The sequence below is a fragment of the Schistosoma haematobium genome, chromosome 7, assembly GCF_000699445.3.
Source record: "Schistosoma haematobium chromosome 7, whole genome shotgun sequence".
NCBI classification, from domain to species: domain Eukaryota; kingdom Metazoa; phylum Platyhelminthes; class Trematoda; order Strigeidida; family Schistosomatidae; genus Schistosoma; species Schistosoma haematobium.
The window spans coordinates 15245812-15261978 of NC_067202.1; the positions used below are offsets into that span (position 1 = coordinate 15245812).

The 16167-nt window shown below is 33.7% G+C and overlaps 1 protein-coding gene across 1 annotated transcript in view; it reads right to left on the reverse strand.

Annotated features, from left to right (window-relative positions):
• The window catches only part of MS3_00009688 (uncharacterized protein), a gene marked incomplete at its 3' end in the record, with an annotated part of 45183 nt that overhangs the window by 7004 nt on the left and 22012 nt on the right, over positions 1–16167 (reverse strand). The window contains exons 6-9 of the mRNA XM_035731249.2: positions 13602–13850; positions 11542–11793; positions 10347–10619; positions 6617–6871 (exon numbers count right to left, since the gene is read on the reverse strand). Coding sequence (XP_035588105.2) covers positions 6617–6871; positions 10347–10619; positions 11542–11793; positions 13602–13850 — 1029 coding nt within the window. The remainder of the gene's footprint in view (positions 1–6616; positions 6872–10346; positions 10620–11541; positions 11794–13601; positions 13851–16167) is intronic.

Consider the following 16167-nt stretch of genomic DNA (forward strand, 5'->3'; position numbering starts at 1 on the left):
CTGTCTAATAGTCGTTAAACATACTCCATACTTCACTTGACTCTTCCCAAATCAGAACAAGAACAGAAGGGAAGGAGAACAATGTGTATTCGAACCAGTCAAAAAAAAACAACAAAGATACAAATTATTAAGAACACCAAAGTAGCTTAAAGTTAAAAGAATTAAAAACTAAGCAACCGTTGCATAATAACAAGAGATATAGGTCTTCAAGGGTTCCTTGTGAACTACCTCCAACCATCTAACAGAACTGGTTGTACAAAATAGGTAAATAATATTTAAATCATACATGTTCATTCAAATAAACTAAACATTTGATGATTTTAATTGTAACGACATACTTCAGTTGAATCTAGGAAGTTATTTGATAATTTTATTTCAAGAACATTGAAACGATCTAGTTAGGAAGGGATTAGAGTAAACTTACGATTGCTTAATACAAGTATGAAATTAGAAACATGTGACTAAACGTAGGTTACTCTCTTATTATGATGAAACCAGATTAATTTGTCTAGTAAGAAAAGTAAACTCATTGGTCATTGAAATGAACTTATGAATAAATGACTATTACGAAATTCAATGCATCAAACTTCAAAGAAATAATCGAACATGTGTGACTATATCAAGAATGTGTTTATTGGAAGATAGTGTGCTTATTAGACTACTATAAACTTGTATATCTGTCAAGAAATGAACACTCATAAACTGAATATCAATTTTAATATTAATTTCAGATTTTTGGAGGGGAATTTCTCGAACGACTGATGTTATTAAATAAGATTAAATATCAGATTTCTTTCTCCCAGTTGAACTTGAAAGATGTGATTAAACTCGCAAGTTGGATCAGTTAGTCTCTAGTGTTGAAATCTTAAAAGTAGTACATAGCTAACAAACTTTCCTATATTGAATTATTAATATGAACTTTTGAGTCTCCAACAAAGATGAAAAGGAAATCCAGTTAAATTTGATGATGAATAGTTCTCTGTTGAATGTTATTTAGAATTGAATATTCACAATAATATATTACATATATCAGAAATTACCTATTAGTCATCTAACGTTTGTTGACAATTCTTTCAAACTACAAGTCTACAGGTATTAGCTTGTATAAAAGAATCTGATCCCTAAATATACATTCATGATTTTTATTATTTCCCTAAAGAAACTCTAACAAACAGGCTGGGCAAAACACTGGAATTACTTAAACTCCAATCACTGAGATGATTTCAAATACAATTTATACAGTTTAATGTTTTCTGTATACATTTCATGCCTCATTTCTGTCGAACCGTTCATTCAAATTTTGACGTATATTCATATAGGATACACTCATGTCTGTTTAGTCAGTGATTCTTCGACCATTTGAAATCCAAGATGGGAAGAGTACGGGGAATGTCACAGCAGCTTTACAAGTTTAACATTCAAGCACCAATAAAATATATAAAAACCAATCCAATTTATTAGCTAATCGGAAAAACTAGAAACTATGAGATCATGGAAATAAATATGTGATGTATGCTACTTATGTCAACAGACATAAGTAGTATGTAGCACCAATCATAAGTAGAATGCCTGGCAGCAGAATGTTGAGAAGACAGAACTGTAGAGAACAGGAATGTAAACAGAGAGCACTCGTAATAACAGAAATGCAGGAACAATGAAGTTTGTGAGAGACAATCGATGAGAGATGTGCAAATATACAATGATAAAACAAATGTATCGATACAATGATCGATCAATATTAAGGCTAACAAAACAAGTTGCTATTAATACATTAGTGTTTGCAGAGACAGTAAACTTTTTGCAGTTTTAAGTCACGAAATTGTCTTAGCTAGACCACAACTGAAAATCAGAAAGCACTGAATAGTTATTACATTTTAGTATGGGACCTTTCAGTGGTAACACGCAACCACGACCCAAACAAAGGGATTGTGAACGCTTAACACCTAGGCAACTGAGCCGAAATACGTTGGTGTACATCCAAAGCTGTTCAGTGTTTCCTGGTTTTCAATGGTAGTCTAGCTAAGATCAATTTATGATCTAAACTAGGAAAACGAGTTGTTAGTTAATTTTTTTTTAGAACACAAACAGCTTATCTCTAATCGAAATGAGTGCTGATGAATCACATTAAGTAGAAAAACAATAAAAGCCTCAAGATTAAACTACTCAGAACAAACCAGAGAACACAACTTACTTACTTACGCCTGTTACTCCTAATGGAGCATAGGCCGCCAACCACCAGAGAACACAACTAATCCACACGAAATTTAATCCCATTGGAAATGAAGGCTTAGTCTAGTTCTGTTAGTGACTTATCGATTTGATTATCACATACAACTAACCTAATTGTACCATTAAAATAGTTATGTAATAATCTTAACAAATACCATGAAATTTTATGATACTTATCGAATGGTATTTCATTCTGTTTATTTCATATTGTGTTTTCTATTCTCGACAAAAGGAAACATACATACATTAATTTGGTTGATTAGATAAACAATCCTATGTAATAATGACAATTATTATTATTATTCTATTGCTATGATTAACAGGACATTAGAGTCATTTATATTTATGTCTTAACATACAATAAGAAAAAAAAAGCTGAAAGTTGATAGGTAGGTAGGGAGCCAGATAGGTAGGTAGGTAGGTAGGTAGATAGGTAACGAAGTAATATCTCTTTATTATACAACTATTTTAATATAAACTTTATGAGATAAAAAATATAAACTTGTACAATAATTGATGGTGTTCTTAGTTCACTAATGATGATAATAATAAGAAGAAACACCAAAGATTGTCAAGATATGGGATATAGAAAGAGCCAGGAAATTAGAATGTGAATGTATCAGAAATAAAGTTTTATTCTGTAGATTAACTATGGATATCTATTAAATTCATATAAAATCTTGTATAACTTGGACGGAGCCAATAAATAATATTTGCAGGACAAAAAATCATGAAAATAATTGTATGAGATACTATCTTGATAAGTCTAAATCGTAACGCGTACTGTTATTCTGAAGCCACTCGTGGATCTTTTGATGTAGACACTTAATTCACAAGCCAGTATGGAAACGTTAAGCAATGAATTTTCATAGTAGTCGGTAACCATAGTAGGTTCGTACGCCATTTGTTCGCTCGAAACGTTGATACCAATCTGCACTATTAGTTTGAAGTCAGGGTTTTTTCAACTCCCCTAGATGAACTCCTGTTGTCTACCAACCCTCATTTAACCGACGGACGTCTGGTTTTATTCCTCTCATTTTCGTAAACAACACAATTGCTGTGTGAATGTAGTGAGTGAATATCCCTTAACAGAGGATATAATAACAATGAACTCTCCCTATTCTCAGATGTGGCAGAGTATTTATTTTATGTAGGTTAAACAAACATTAAAAATCAGGAAATAGTGAACACTTGTTTTATCCGAGCATGGAACTCATTAGGAATTCGGTCCAGGACTCAACTAGAGATTGAATTGAGGACCTGTTAGCATCGCGATGAGTGTCTATCCTTCAAAACACATAAATGCCACCCAATAGTTTACAACCCTCGCTTCATTCAATTCGTTATATTCCATGACCATTGAAGATATGAATCATAATGTGAAAAAATTCAAAATTTAGCAATCTCCAGCTCTTATAACGGGATGAAAATATTGGAAAAGTTGGGGATTTCAAAACTACCATTCAAATTGTTATTATCTATACTTTTATGGTATAATTAGTAGATAACTGTAATGCCGCATTTCTGTGTTTCCCATATTGTAAGCTATCAGTGGATCTATTAACTGTCCTTACATATTTGAGTGTTCCTTAGTTATTGCTAATTAGTTACAGACTGTTTAGTCCGCGATCAGCATAATTCTATTTACAGCAAGATTTATTATTTAGTGTGCTGTGATGTTATTTTAAATATATTTTTGTATAACTTTTGAATCATAATTGAATTGAGTACAATAGAGAACTAATCTGAATCCTATCGTCATCTTCTGATTGATCACTGGGGTTAGAAGGAGCTTGAGGACAAATAAGCGTGTTAAGGCCTTGATTGTAGTTCATTAGTAGGTATGTATTAGTCAGTGCAATTGAAAGTCACTAATCCTACTGGCGATACATCTAGGTGAACTAATTGACAATCGGAATGCTGACTAGGTAATATCAAACATGATATTGATTAGCGTCTTAAGTCATAACATTAACACACTAATAATGACACATAAATACATTGTATACTTACAACTTAACAATATTTGTTCTGTTAAATTGAAAATAAGCAAATTCTATCATCGAAACAATAATACTCTTATCCTATAAATAAATCATCACGTTAAATCAATAATTAGTCGATTCTCGCACCATTCAATGAAGTAGACCGAACTTATGACAGACAGTATTACAATTTTAATTGTTACCATGTAAGTAGCTACCTATCAATTATACATAAATGGTGTCAAACGTTTATTTTTTTCATTGTTTCAAATATTTCATATTGGTATACTAATGACAAATCGATGAAATTTTCATTATGTAATCGATTAATTGTCTATAGAATAATAACTAATTGCGAATGACTAGTTAGAGTTTATGCAAAATTAGTTATAATTGGATTGATTGTTTATCAAATAATATATTGTTTAATTATAAATGAGAATGGATAGATATGATGATGTGTAGCTATGCACGAGATTGAACTGGCACGCTATACACAAACAACTTATATATATATATATATATATATATATATATATATATATATAATTTATTTAAACACATAAACATTGGTACAAAGAGGGATCGAATAGATATGCACCACATAAATCATTCGATTTATGTTAGGGCTGGGATACTGCCCGGGTGACCAAACTGAAGTAAATGGTTTTCTTGAAGGGGCCACACCCGGAGCATTCAACCTAAAGGTCTAATCCAAAAAAAGTGGAGCAACCTAAGGAGATGCAGTCCCATAGTAGTCGGTGACCAACAGTAGGCTCATACGCCATTTTTTCCATAGGATCCTGAAACCAATGTGCACCATTGATTTGGAATCAGGGTTTTCCAACTCCCCTAGGTGGATCCTTGGTATCCACTAACCCGGTTAAAGCGCTGGACATTAGCTTTTCGTCCTGTCAATTTTGTAAACAACACCCCCGCCACAAGAAGGCAGCGACTAAGACTTCCCTGGCAGTGGTTGTATGCACATAGACACGTGAGAGCATTTCGAGAGGGAGAGCTGACTCTCGGCCTTACCAGGGCATTTGGGGATATATATATATATATATATATATATATATATATATAGAGAGAGAGAGAGAGAGAGAGAGAGTGAAGAGTCAGTAATTAGTTATAATCAACAGTCTAGCATAAATATAAGATGATCTAAGCTTCTGCACCACATTAACATAACGAGGTGAAATGGCCGGAATAAATAATAAAGGAGTGGAAATGATTTAGTAGGACTGAAAGTAAAAAGACCTAGAAGCACTGGCCATTTCGTCCTAGTACGGGACTCTTCAACAGTACCCATCCACGATCTCACACGCAGAAATCGAACCCGGGACCCTCAGTCGCGCGCACGAACGCTTAACCTTTAAACCAACGAGCCGGCATTCAACGGTGTTAATATCTGACTTTAGTCAACCGACAATATTAGGTGACCATCTCTCATTGTCTTCGGTAGGTAACTCCCCCACATCCGACACAGTTGAACTCCTGTGGTTATGGCTTCGCACTTGAACCCCGACAATTACTTCTCAAATCTAGTCACCAGTGAACATATGATGATTATCAGTACCATACTAGGAAGAAAGGGCCGTCCACAGTGATCCAGGTTTTCAATAGTGGTCTAACATTTATCGGTTCATGAGCTCAATTAAAACTCAACAATCTCCACAACCCTATACTGAAAATGAGAAAGATAGAACAGTGAGAACACCATTCAAGACGACAGAATGAAAAAAATGTGCACAAACGAATACTCGAAATTGGAATCTAGGTGAAGATAATAAATAAATACATGTTTTATTGTAAACGATTCTTAGTTATTTAATCAATCGTCTCTCTTCTAATATCAGAAAGGTTGTGAGTGATCGAACTTATCTGATTTTCTCCTGGCCTTAGTGGCTAGGCTCCTAGGTTGTTAAGGTTATCCCTAACACAATTTCAATTCCACGTAACTAAAGAAGAATACTTCCACAACTTGAATGATATGGAATTGACAATTCCTCCATAGTACCTTTAACAGCACTCAAGATTACACATAATGAGAGAGACAGTGCATTTGGAGAACGGTAATTTTACGGAAATATTACAAAAAAAACTAAGAGGATATAAATAGAGAGACGTCAAACAAATAGACAGCAGTGAAATTTATGACATCTAAATAAATAAATAGAAACGAAAGATATACATACGAACATTGCTACTTAAAATATGTGTTTGACAATAAAAGTAAAATGATATCCAGGCACAGTATTTAATCAGCTTAATGTACTATATTGATGCCAAAATGAACAACCCTGGGGTAAATTCTAAGAAATTCATAGTGAATTATATAAACTATGTATATTTAAACTCCATTTAAAATTTATATACATATACATATATATAACACGTACATTTTTCAGTGGACAACAACCGAATGATTTATCAGGCAATGGACAACAAGTTTGATCATCAGCACATGTAGATTGATGACCAGGGCAAACATGATCACGTACTCCAGTAAACAACAATCCAGGATTACGTAATAATTCATTAGCTGTTGGGCTTTCAATTGAATGACCATTGTCGGTTTTCACACACGATAGAGTTTTGTAGTCACATGAAGTTCCTGATGGACAGCAATGAATATCATCTGTACAACAAATAGCCTATAATGAAATTGAACATAACAATACAGAATTTGAAGAAAAGGTGGACAGTATTTTTACAAATTTCATAAATCAGATAAGGTAAAAAGGAAAAGTCAGCTTGTTTTCCAATAGGCAAAACTAGTTTGTGATCTAGTATCCCAACCTTGATGTGATGATGATCGCGCTCACAGAACAAAACTCCACCTAAGTCATTCACATGAGCTACAAACCTTCTACACCATCTCAAAACCATAAGACTAAAAGTAACAACTTATGGTCCAATAGTGAAGTCAAACTGCTGACTGTTACTGGGATGTAGTGGCAGCAAGCTGTTTTCTCCATATAACCAACACTTGCAGCGGTGCTGTAACAAAAAGGAGGGGTTAAAAAATACCAGTTCTAAGAATGTGACAATTTTTCCTATCCCATAGACTCTTGTCTCCAGTAATAGGACCTTTAAAGTACAGAACTAACTTACCGACAACAATTCCAAAAAAGATCGAGAAGTTGTTCCTCTGGCACTGCAGCTACGTTCCCAGGTCACTACAATCAATAAAACTCCGGTTTCTTCAAGAAGCATCATTACATAAAATGGGCAACTGGGAATAATTTGATTGATTAACACACATAAGCTAACTAATTGTAGCTCATATAAAGCAAAATTATCACCTAATTATTATATTCATTGAAAAATATCATGTATTTTTTATGAAAATCAGATCTTGAGAACAGGTGAAATGATAGTTTTCAATTGTGTTTCTGTTTTGTGAGCAAGAGAAAAAAAAGACTGGTTGGGTTACTTGACAAACCTGGTGGATAGTCTGACAGGTATTTGATGATGTATTATAGATATTTCCCGACCTCTTGTGTTTAATTATTGTCGGTTGTTGGCTAATGCATGTATTATTCAGGTCAGTTAGGTGGGTTTTTTTTTATTTTATTTTTATTGATATCTGATAGAATAATCCTGGCGGAGTATCTAGTGTAGAGTGAATGAGTTGTATACGCGGATAAATTGTTCAGTGTTCATTCTAAGCAATTTAGTATTCATTTAATAGAAAGGAGAAATACGAGATTAATTGAAGTCATAAATGGCACTACATTTTTGTTGTTCATTATTTATAGATGAATATACCAAATGAAATTTTAAATAAGATAGGAAACAAAAGAACACTGTAAAATCAGGAGACAAATTAAATTTTTTAGCAAGACTGTAGTTTATATACGAACATTGAGAAATACTATAATAGCAAATTGAGGAACTTCTACCAACTATTTTCATTAAGATAATTCGGAACTGAAATAAACTACAATGCCAGAATGGTATTTAGTTATAAAAACAGAATAGATAACGCGAAAAACCCAAAAGGTGCTCTCTGAAACTTGATTGAATTGTCCGTAGCTAATAGGCCTGCCACAAAGTTTCATATTTCCTTTACCCAACGAACCAATGTTCATACGAATCTAAACGCCGACTACTGTTTTTAACTCCGGTTAGGGAAAAATTAAGATTGGGAGAGATTGGTAGCATCTTTAACATTGAAACTAGATAACAAGTACGTTTATCATAGAAAACTTTGTTGTTACAAAAGCCAAAACGTTGCTTTATCTCAATATGTTAATAAAACAAAAACTATTGACAAACGTTTTAATTGTAAATGATGCATTCAGATATTCAAATCATTTCTATCAATATTAAACAGGGTCTTGGGTTTGGTCCCCCATATCGGTGTCATAAATGTGCACCACCACTGAGAAGTTCCATACAAAAACGAAACAGTTGTCCAGTGCTTCTATATTTTTAATGGTAATCTAACTTAAATCGGTTCGTAATCAATAAAATATTGAACAAGTTTTCAAAATTTTGAATGTATTCTGTTCGCCTGAACTGGTTGGTTCAATGGTCTATGGAGCTTTAATCGTCCTAAACAACATCACTAAAATATCCTTTAAAAAAGCATCTTTAGATGACTCTATCTAGAAAGACAATGAAAGATTAAAACAATCAACTAAGAAAACATGTTTAAAATCCTCATCATGAACAGCGAATTCTTGATTATGTCAAAACGATTCAAAGCTATGCTGAAATTAACGATTGTTTGTCTCCTTTACTACAGAACTTTTGATTACTTCTCCATTTAATCAGCTGTGATGGAGCATACGCCAAAATAGCTCAGTGAATATTGAATCTTAATCAACGGAATAAATGCAGAAAGTAGGAAACCAGGCTCCTAGATTGTAAAACACAATTGAAACAAGTCAAAGGATCAACCCTGAGATAGTCTTTAAGGCTTTGTACAGAAATTATCAAGGGCCCATTTTTAGATTTATAGAAGCCATGGTTATTGAAAAATTGTTATATATATATACCATTTATCATAGGATTTCAGTTGACTCATTCCGTACTGTTGTACGACTTATTATACCTATTTTGTTCTCATTCCATTATTTGCACCCTTTCCCATACACAGCCACCGTTGACTTGTTCTATGGTGTAATGCGGTCTGGTATGCCTGTATAAGAAACGCGTCTGTTTGAAATAGAAACGTAGGAGCGGCTGGTTGCTACTCCTCAACTCAGGGCAGGGCATAGAGAGGAGTGTATGAATAGCGGACCAATAGGTGAGCTGTTTGATTTACAGCTGATGGTACTGATCGACCGTGTATTTATACAAATTGAAGAAACTTGGCTATCGAGAAAGTGGTAGACGCGAAATAGACCAAATTAGAATTAGAACTGTGATTGGTGATATGGCACGCGATATTTATCAATCGATTCGAACTTTTATAATCTCCATAGGGCGATGTTGTGTGGTGTAGGAGTAATCTGGAAGAAAGCTAGGGGCGGCAAAACCAAAACATGCCGTCAGTCCATAAAGTCATAGACAGTTAGACTTGGCCATGTTAATAGGTGTAGACTACCTGGTTGAGATCCGCGTGATTATCATTACCAATAGTTAGGGACTTTGAATCACATGGCTCAAAATCGTTTGCAATGGTGCAGATGCATCCATTATTTGTCATCCCCGAAATTCTGAATTCCTCATAACCATTACTTTTGTCTTTCTTTCACTAATTTATATTTTCTTTACAAATCGTGTCTGATATCTAATCTTTCCTACTGCCATTGTTACCGTTACTACCTCTACCATTCTAAGATTTGGTCTTATAATTCCATCTCTCTCTCTGTTATTTGGGTATGGGGACTTGAACCGATGTACACACGTAACAGGTTCTACAGTATGAGTGACTGACATAACTCATTTTGAAGTAAAGAGCTGACTCACATTTCTCTCCTTTTTCCTATTGTTCAAGTTGAGGCGTATGCCTAATCTGTGGTTATAGGAAGCGGCTGGAAAGTTAGAAACAAATGTTCAAGTAGGCGGACTGACTTATCATAACTCAAGTAAAAAAAGAATAAAGTCTGCAAACTTGTTATCGAAGTATGATTACTAATTTATATTAATAAAACTCCTATTCTGATGGAAACTCACATTTGGAATTGGACAACATGCATATTCCCCACTAGATAATTTACAACATGTTGCACTATCTGGACATTTCGCTTTACCACCAGGACAAACTTGTGTGAAAACAGTAGACTGTGTGTTATTTTTGGAAGTAACATGTAATGCTGAGATCTTGGTAAGCAATGGAACAGAATTAGATTTTGATAAATCTTCTTGTGAAATAATACAACCACCATTGATCATATCGCATGTTGTACCCTTTGGGCAACAATGTTCACCATCGTTGCAACAAACAGCCTGAAAATTATAATAAAAATTGTATCATATTAGTCAAGTAATTGGACTGACTGACTGATGAATCAATCATATGATAAATTTACATCATTATGAATACATATACTACTGAAATATGTTTTTTTTTAATTAAACAAACGATTTCAAAGTACATCTTTGAATTTTTCTATAACTATCAACTTATGATGTCGACTTCGCCTTGAATATTGACCTAATTAACAATAATAATGGAACACAAATAGAATGACTACTAACGAATTGTCTAAAAACACAGCAAAGCATGATGGAGTACGACAGTCACCAACCGTTTACCTGTCCGAGAGGCTTCCAGGTAGTATTCCAGCCCTCAAACAAATCAAATGACGAAGTATGACGCGTGTATATTTGGCGCTCCCTTGTACCAATGTTTATGTGTTTAAATAAATAAATACATAAAAGACACTTTATATTTTAACTAAGAACGAATAGTGTTATAAATTATATGACACACTAAACATCGATGATAGGATGCAGATATATTCAGATGATAAGTTCAAAATAAGACGAAACGCGGTTACTGAATCCTACTGTTACTCACTATTCATTAGTTCTAAAACTTATAGTACCGTTTATCCAACAACAAATATATAAGACATCACTGAGATTGATCAATTGCAGTCCTAAACATCAATGGGACGATTAAAAATAAACAGCATCAAGTGAATTCAAACTTCACCCTATTGCACAAGCAAGTGGCTACCAGTAGTCAGTAGCTAAGTGGATAACGCGATGGAGTTTTAAGCGAACAGTACGGGGTTCGAGTCAGAGAGTGAACATCGACTCTGAGGTGCGGGTACATCCAGTTATAAACCGTCCATCTCGGAAAAGAATTCAAATCGAATGTTAAAATATAACACATAACAATAAATAAACTTTTAAAACATACATTTTCATAAGGACAACAAAGTGTTGATAATTGATCATTTACATTGGAACAACATGTACCATTAATACAAACTGATTTCATATCAGAGCAAATACTAATACGTGAATTATATTTGAATGAATTAAATTTAGGTTTAGATTTCAATTGTAGTTTAGTGAGAATATCACCTGATTCACCAATACACATTTCTGCTTTTAAATCACAAATTGTATTTGCTGGACAACAATGAATACCATCGGAACAACAGACTGCCTTTAAAAAATAAAAATACAAGTATCAAATGTAGAAACGATATATATAACTTCGAGTTGAGAACAAATAGCTCCAATTGGTGATTATTGAATTACATTATTACATCATGAGTAAACGTAGTGAAACTTATAGATGATATTGTGGTGAGACTATAATTTATCGACGACCTTTCAGCGACACTAGAGTGACCACCTATTAACTAGAACCAAATGAAGGTTATAAATCAGTTTGAGGAATTAGAACGATTGTTTACGGTTGATAGTTAAGGTTACGATTTAGATTTCAGGTCTTCATCACAAATTGACATCAGCTATGATGCCAAATGGATGAATTTCGCATCAAAATCCAAGACCTGTTATCTCGTACCTGATTGGTTCGTCCATAAATTATAGTCTCGCCGATATTGTTAATTACAAATCCTAAGTCTAGTAAGATAGAGAAAATTTTAAACGTACCTAAGTTATAAAGGAGATTTAAATTAGCATTCTCAAAACATAAATCATGATATACACCCTATTCTTCTGTATCATCTACAGTTTAATGCTCTTTGCTTGTTTTTTTCCCATCAAAGACATTAATTAGCATTATGAACATTATAAGAGTACGGTTAGTTAATGTCCGTTTATTATATTTGCGAAATATGATAGCCAGATATACATATTCCAGTATAACTGTTCTATTTATCATAGATTTTAACCTACCTTAAGAATACATTTTTAAAACTGATTGAATAACTATTTACAGGTTAAACAGGAAACCATTGATATAATTCAATGTTTATTGGTTGAACTGATTTCCAATTCTTAGTTGAAACGGCTATTTGAAGTTGGAATGACTTCGAATGATGTAAGTTAATTGCATGCAAATTGCACCATTCAACTTCGTACATATTAACATTCAATTCAGCGTTATTTATTGTTTATAATCTAACCTGTTTGAGTAGTATCGTCGACTAGTCTTAGGCAATTACTGAAATCTTAAAAGCACTATACAACTGTTTCGTCTTAGTGTTGAAATACTCAGTGGTAGTGGGCATCCACGATCCAACCAGGAATCGAACTTAGGACTATTAATTTCAACGACAAGCACTAAAAATTTGAACCACTGAGGAAGGATTCAAAGGTTTACATGTCTAACTTCAGACATTTCGCGATATTGTACGAACACTGGTGTTGGGATATTTAGAAAAATATCCCAATAATTATCATGTTAAGTCTAGTGGTGTCCTTGGACTTTAAATGGACATTCCCTATTGGTCAATATTTATTTCACTTGTTAAATATTGTACAAATGTTATTTTCTATTTTACGGTACGATGAGGTCTGGTTGATTGGTATATAAACAGAGTATGTCTGAAATATAATGATTCATATCGCTGAGACTGAGACTTGAGTTCTGGACTCAACAGGCTGGGCTAGACAGGGAAGCGGACCAATCAGAGCCCTAGGTCGTTCCTACGTGTCTTACGCGTCTTTGGATCGATCGATAATACACTGTCCTCTAATCTGCAGTCACTCACATTATAACAACTCGGAACAACTGTCTAACGCCTAGCACAACTCAACTTCCATAATCAAGATTTCTCACTAGAAGTCCAGGAATTACCTTTAAGTGTATTCAACGGCATGCGAACAATCAGTTTTTCATATAAAAATTTGTATCCAATCTAAATTGAAGACAACTGAAACTATCGCATAATATTGAAAGTTTCAAGCAATAATTATCTATGAGTTAACTTAAAGGATTGAATTTAAAATCTTGAGATTTAAGCAAAAGAATATTTATACAATGTAATATAATAAAATTACATTTGAGAACAAGCAACAACCCCATTCCTTATCATGTTCACAACAAGTTGAATTATCTTCACAATAAACATCACTGTTAGGACAACGATTATTATAACCAATTTTTGTTGGTAATGATGATAAATTAATGTTTGGTAAAAACTTTTTCAATTCATTTGATGGTTTAGAACGATTTATACACTCTCCAACAGATAAATCACATACATAACCATCAGGACAACAGTGTTCTCCATCACTGCAACATACAGCCTAAGGAATAGAATAAAAAGATTATACTGATAAAAATTCATTGGTGACTACGATAAGCAGAAAAATTTTTTTGTAATTTTATCTGTTCTCCATGATTTACATGTCTTCATTTTGTTTGAAGTGATTGTGTATAGGAGCCTTTACGATATTTTGCATATAATCAAGAAAGAAACACATTGAATGTTTACAACTTATTAACGTCGATTAGACATTATATCATTATGAATAAACATTAAATTTACTAATTCCATGCATTATTTAAGGAGTCTAAGGTAAACAATTCACTCAATTTAATTTGTAAGATACTACTATCTTTTTCACAGTAGGCTATATTTGTAAATGATACATTATTATCAGGCTCTACAGTTATAAGTCCATCATTATTGTGATATTTTTACAAAGGCCAAGAATAAGGCAAGTGTTAATGAATTTGAAAATGTTATTTGTTAAGAATGGTGCACGTTTGCATCTGTTACGATATATATCTATATACTTCAAAATTGTATTATTTGCAAATTAGAAAGGTCATTCAATAAAGGTTAGGACGATTTGAAGTAAAGTGTTCAGTCACAATAAGTAGAATAGTTGCACTGTAATTCTAAACAAGACAGGTTACATAGATCAAACCAAATTCCAAAAGCTTGGGTCATGTAAAGACCTCAATGAAAAGACCGAACGTCAACTAACTGCAGCATTAAAATTTTTTTGAAAACAACATCAATACATCACTGAGCATACCTATAATGCGCTGAAGCCTTCGGGAACACATACCCATCGACTATATGGTCTACCTAAGATTCATAAACCTGATGTTCCTTTACACCCGATACTGGATATGGCAAACTCACCATACCATTTAACAGCAAAATGGATAGTTAAACTATTAGAACCACTGCACCAAGAACTGGTTAAGCATAGTGTTAAAGACGTCTTTGAATTTGTGGATACAATGAAAAATATGAATATAAATGGCAAAACTATGTTATCACTAAACGTAACATCTTTGCTCACTAACATCCCTCTGACTGAAAGTATAGATTATATATGTGAACAATTGCTAGAAAAGAAAATAGAGATACCGATCCCAGTAAGTAAAAAGAGAGAACTTCTGTTGAAATGCACTATGAGTATCTACTTTAAGTTTAACAATGAATTTTTCAGACAAGTAGATGGGGTAGCAATGGTATCACCTCTAGGCCCGATCCTTGCTAATATTTTTCTGACCAAACTAGAAAATGGACCGCTTAAAGAAATCCTAAGCTTGATTATTACTGTCGATACATAGATGACACACTAATCATATGTGACAAAAATATCGACAAACAGATGTTAGACTGTTTCAATAATGTCCACCCAACCATTAAATACACCAGCAAAGAGGAGAGAGATAATAGTATGGCTTTTTTAGATGTCCTACTTTCTAGAAAGACAGACGGGTCAATATACCCATTTCCAAAGCTTCACACCTCTTCAATATAAAATAAATTTGGTTAAATGTCTCAACCACAGAATAAAGTTATTATATTCTGAAGACAGTGTAGATGACCAAATAGATATACTTAAGAACACATTACGAAATAATGGCTATCCCGACAATTTCATCAAAAAAATACCTCGTACAAAGTACTAAAAAAAGAAGACATTGCGACACAGTCAGTAAAAAGACCTTATACCTGAGACTTAACTTTAAGGTGGACATAGCGGGTGATATTCTAACACGTCGACTCAAAAGATCTGTCGAAAGGACGTTTCATGCCGCCAAGTTACACATATTTTTCTCGACTAAACCAGTACTCACACAACTAATCAAGGATAGGTCACCGAAGATGGGCTCTTCCATGTATGTATACCAATTCAACTGCTCCTGTGAAGCTAGTTACATAGGACGTGCTCAGAGGGCTTTATCCTTGCGTGTTCGTGAACCTGTACCAGCATGGTTGGGAAAACGAGTTACCAAATCGATTAACAGTACCATTCTTTCTCACTTGGTAGATAGTGAGCATCATATCGAAATAGAGGAAGCTTTCTCTGTTTTATATCAAGTTCCAAAATATCTACCTCAAGGGGCTAGATTACGACTGTTTTACATAGCCAAAGCTATCTGCATCGATTCCAGAAGACCAAATTTATGTATCCAGAAAAAATATATCCAGCCTCTAGGTTTACCTTGGCCTACGACTGGACCACCGAATACCTAGACTGAATATTATAAACCTCTTACCCCCTTCCTTTATTTTTTCCTTATTATCATTATTTTTGATTATCTCTATCTTAATCTTCACATCGATTATTCCCGAATCGTTTATCGTAATTACCT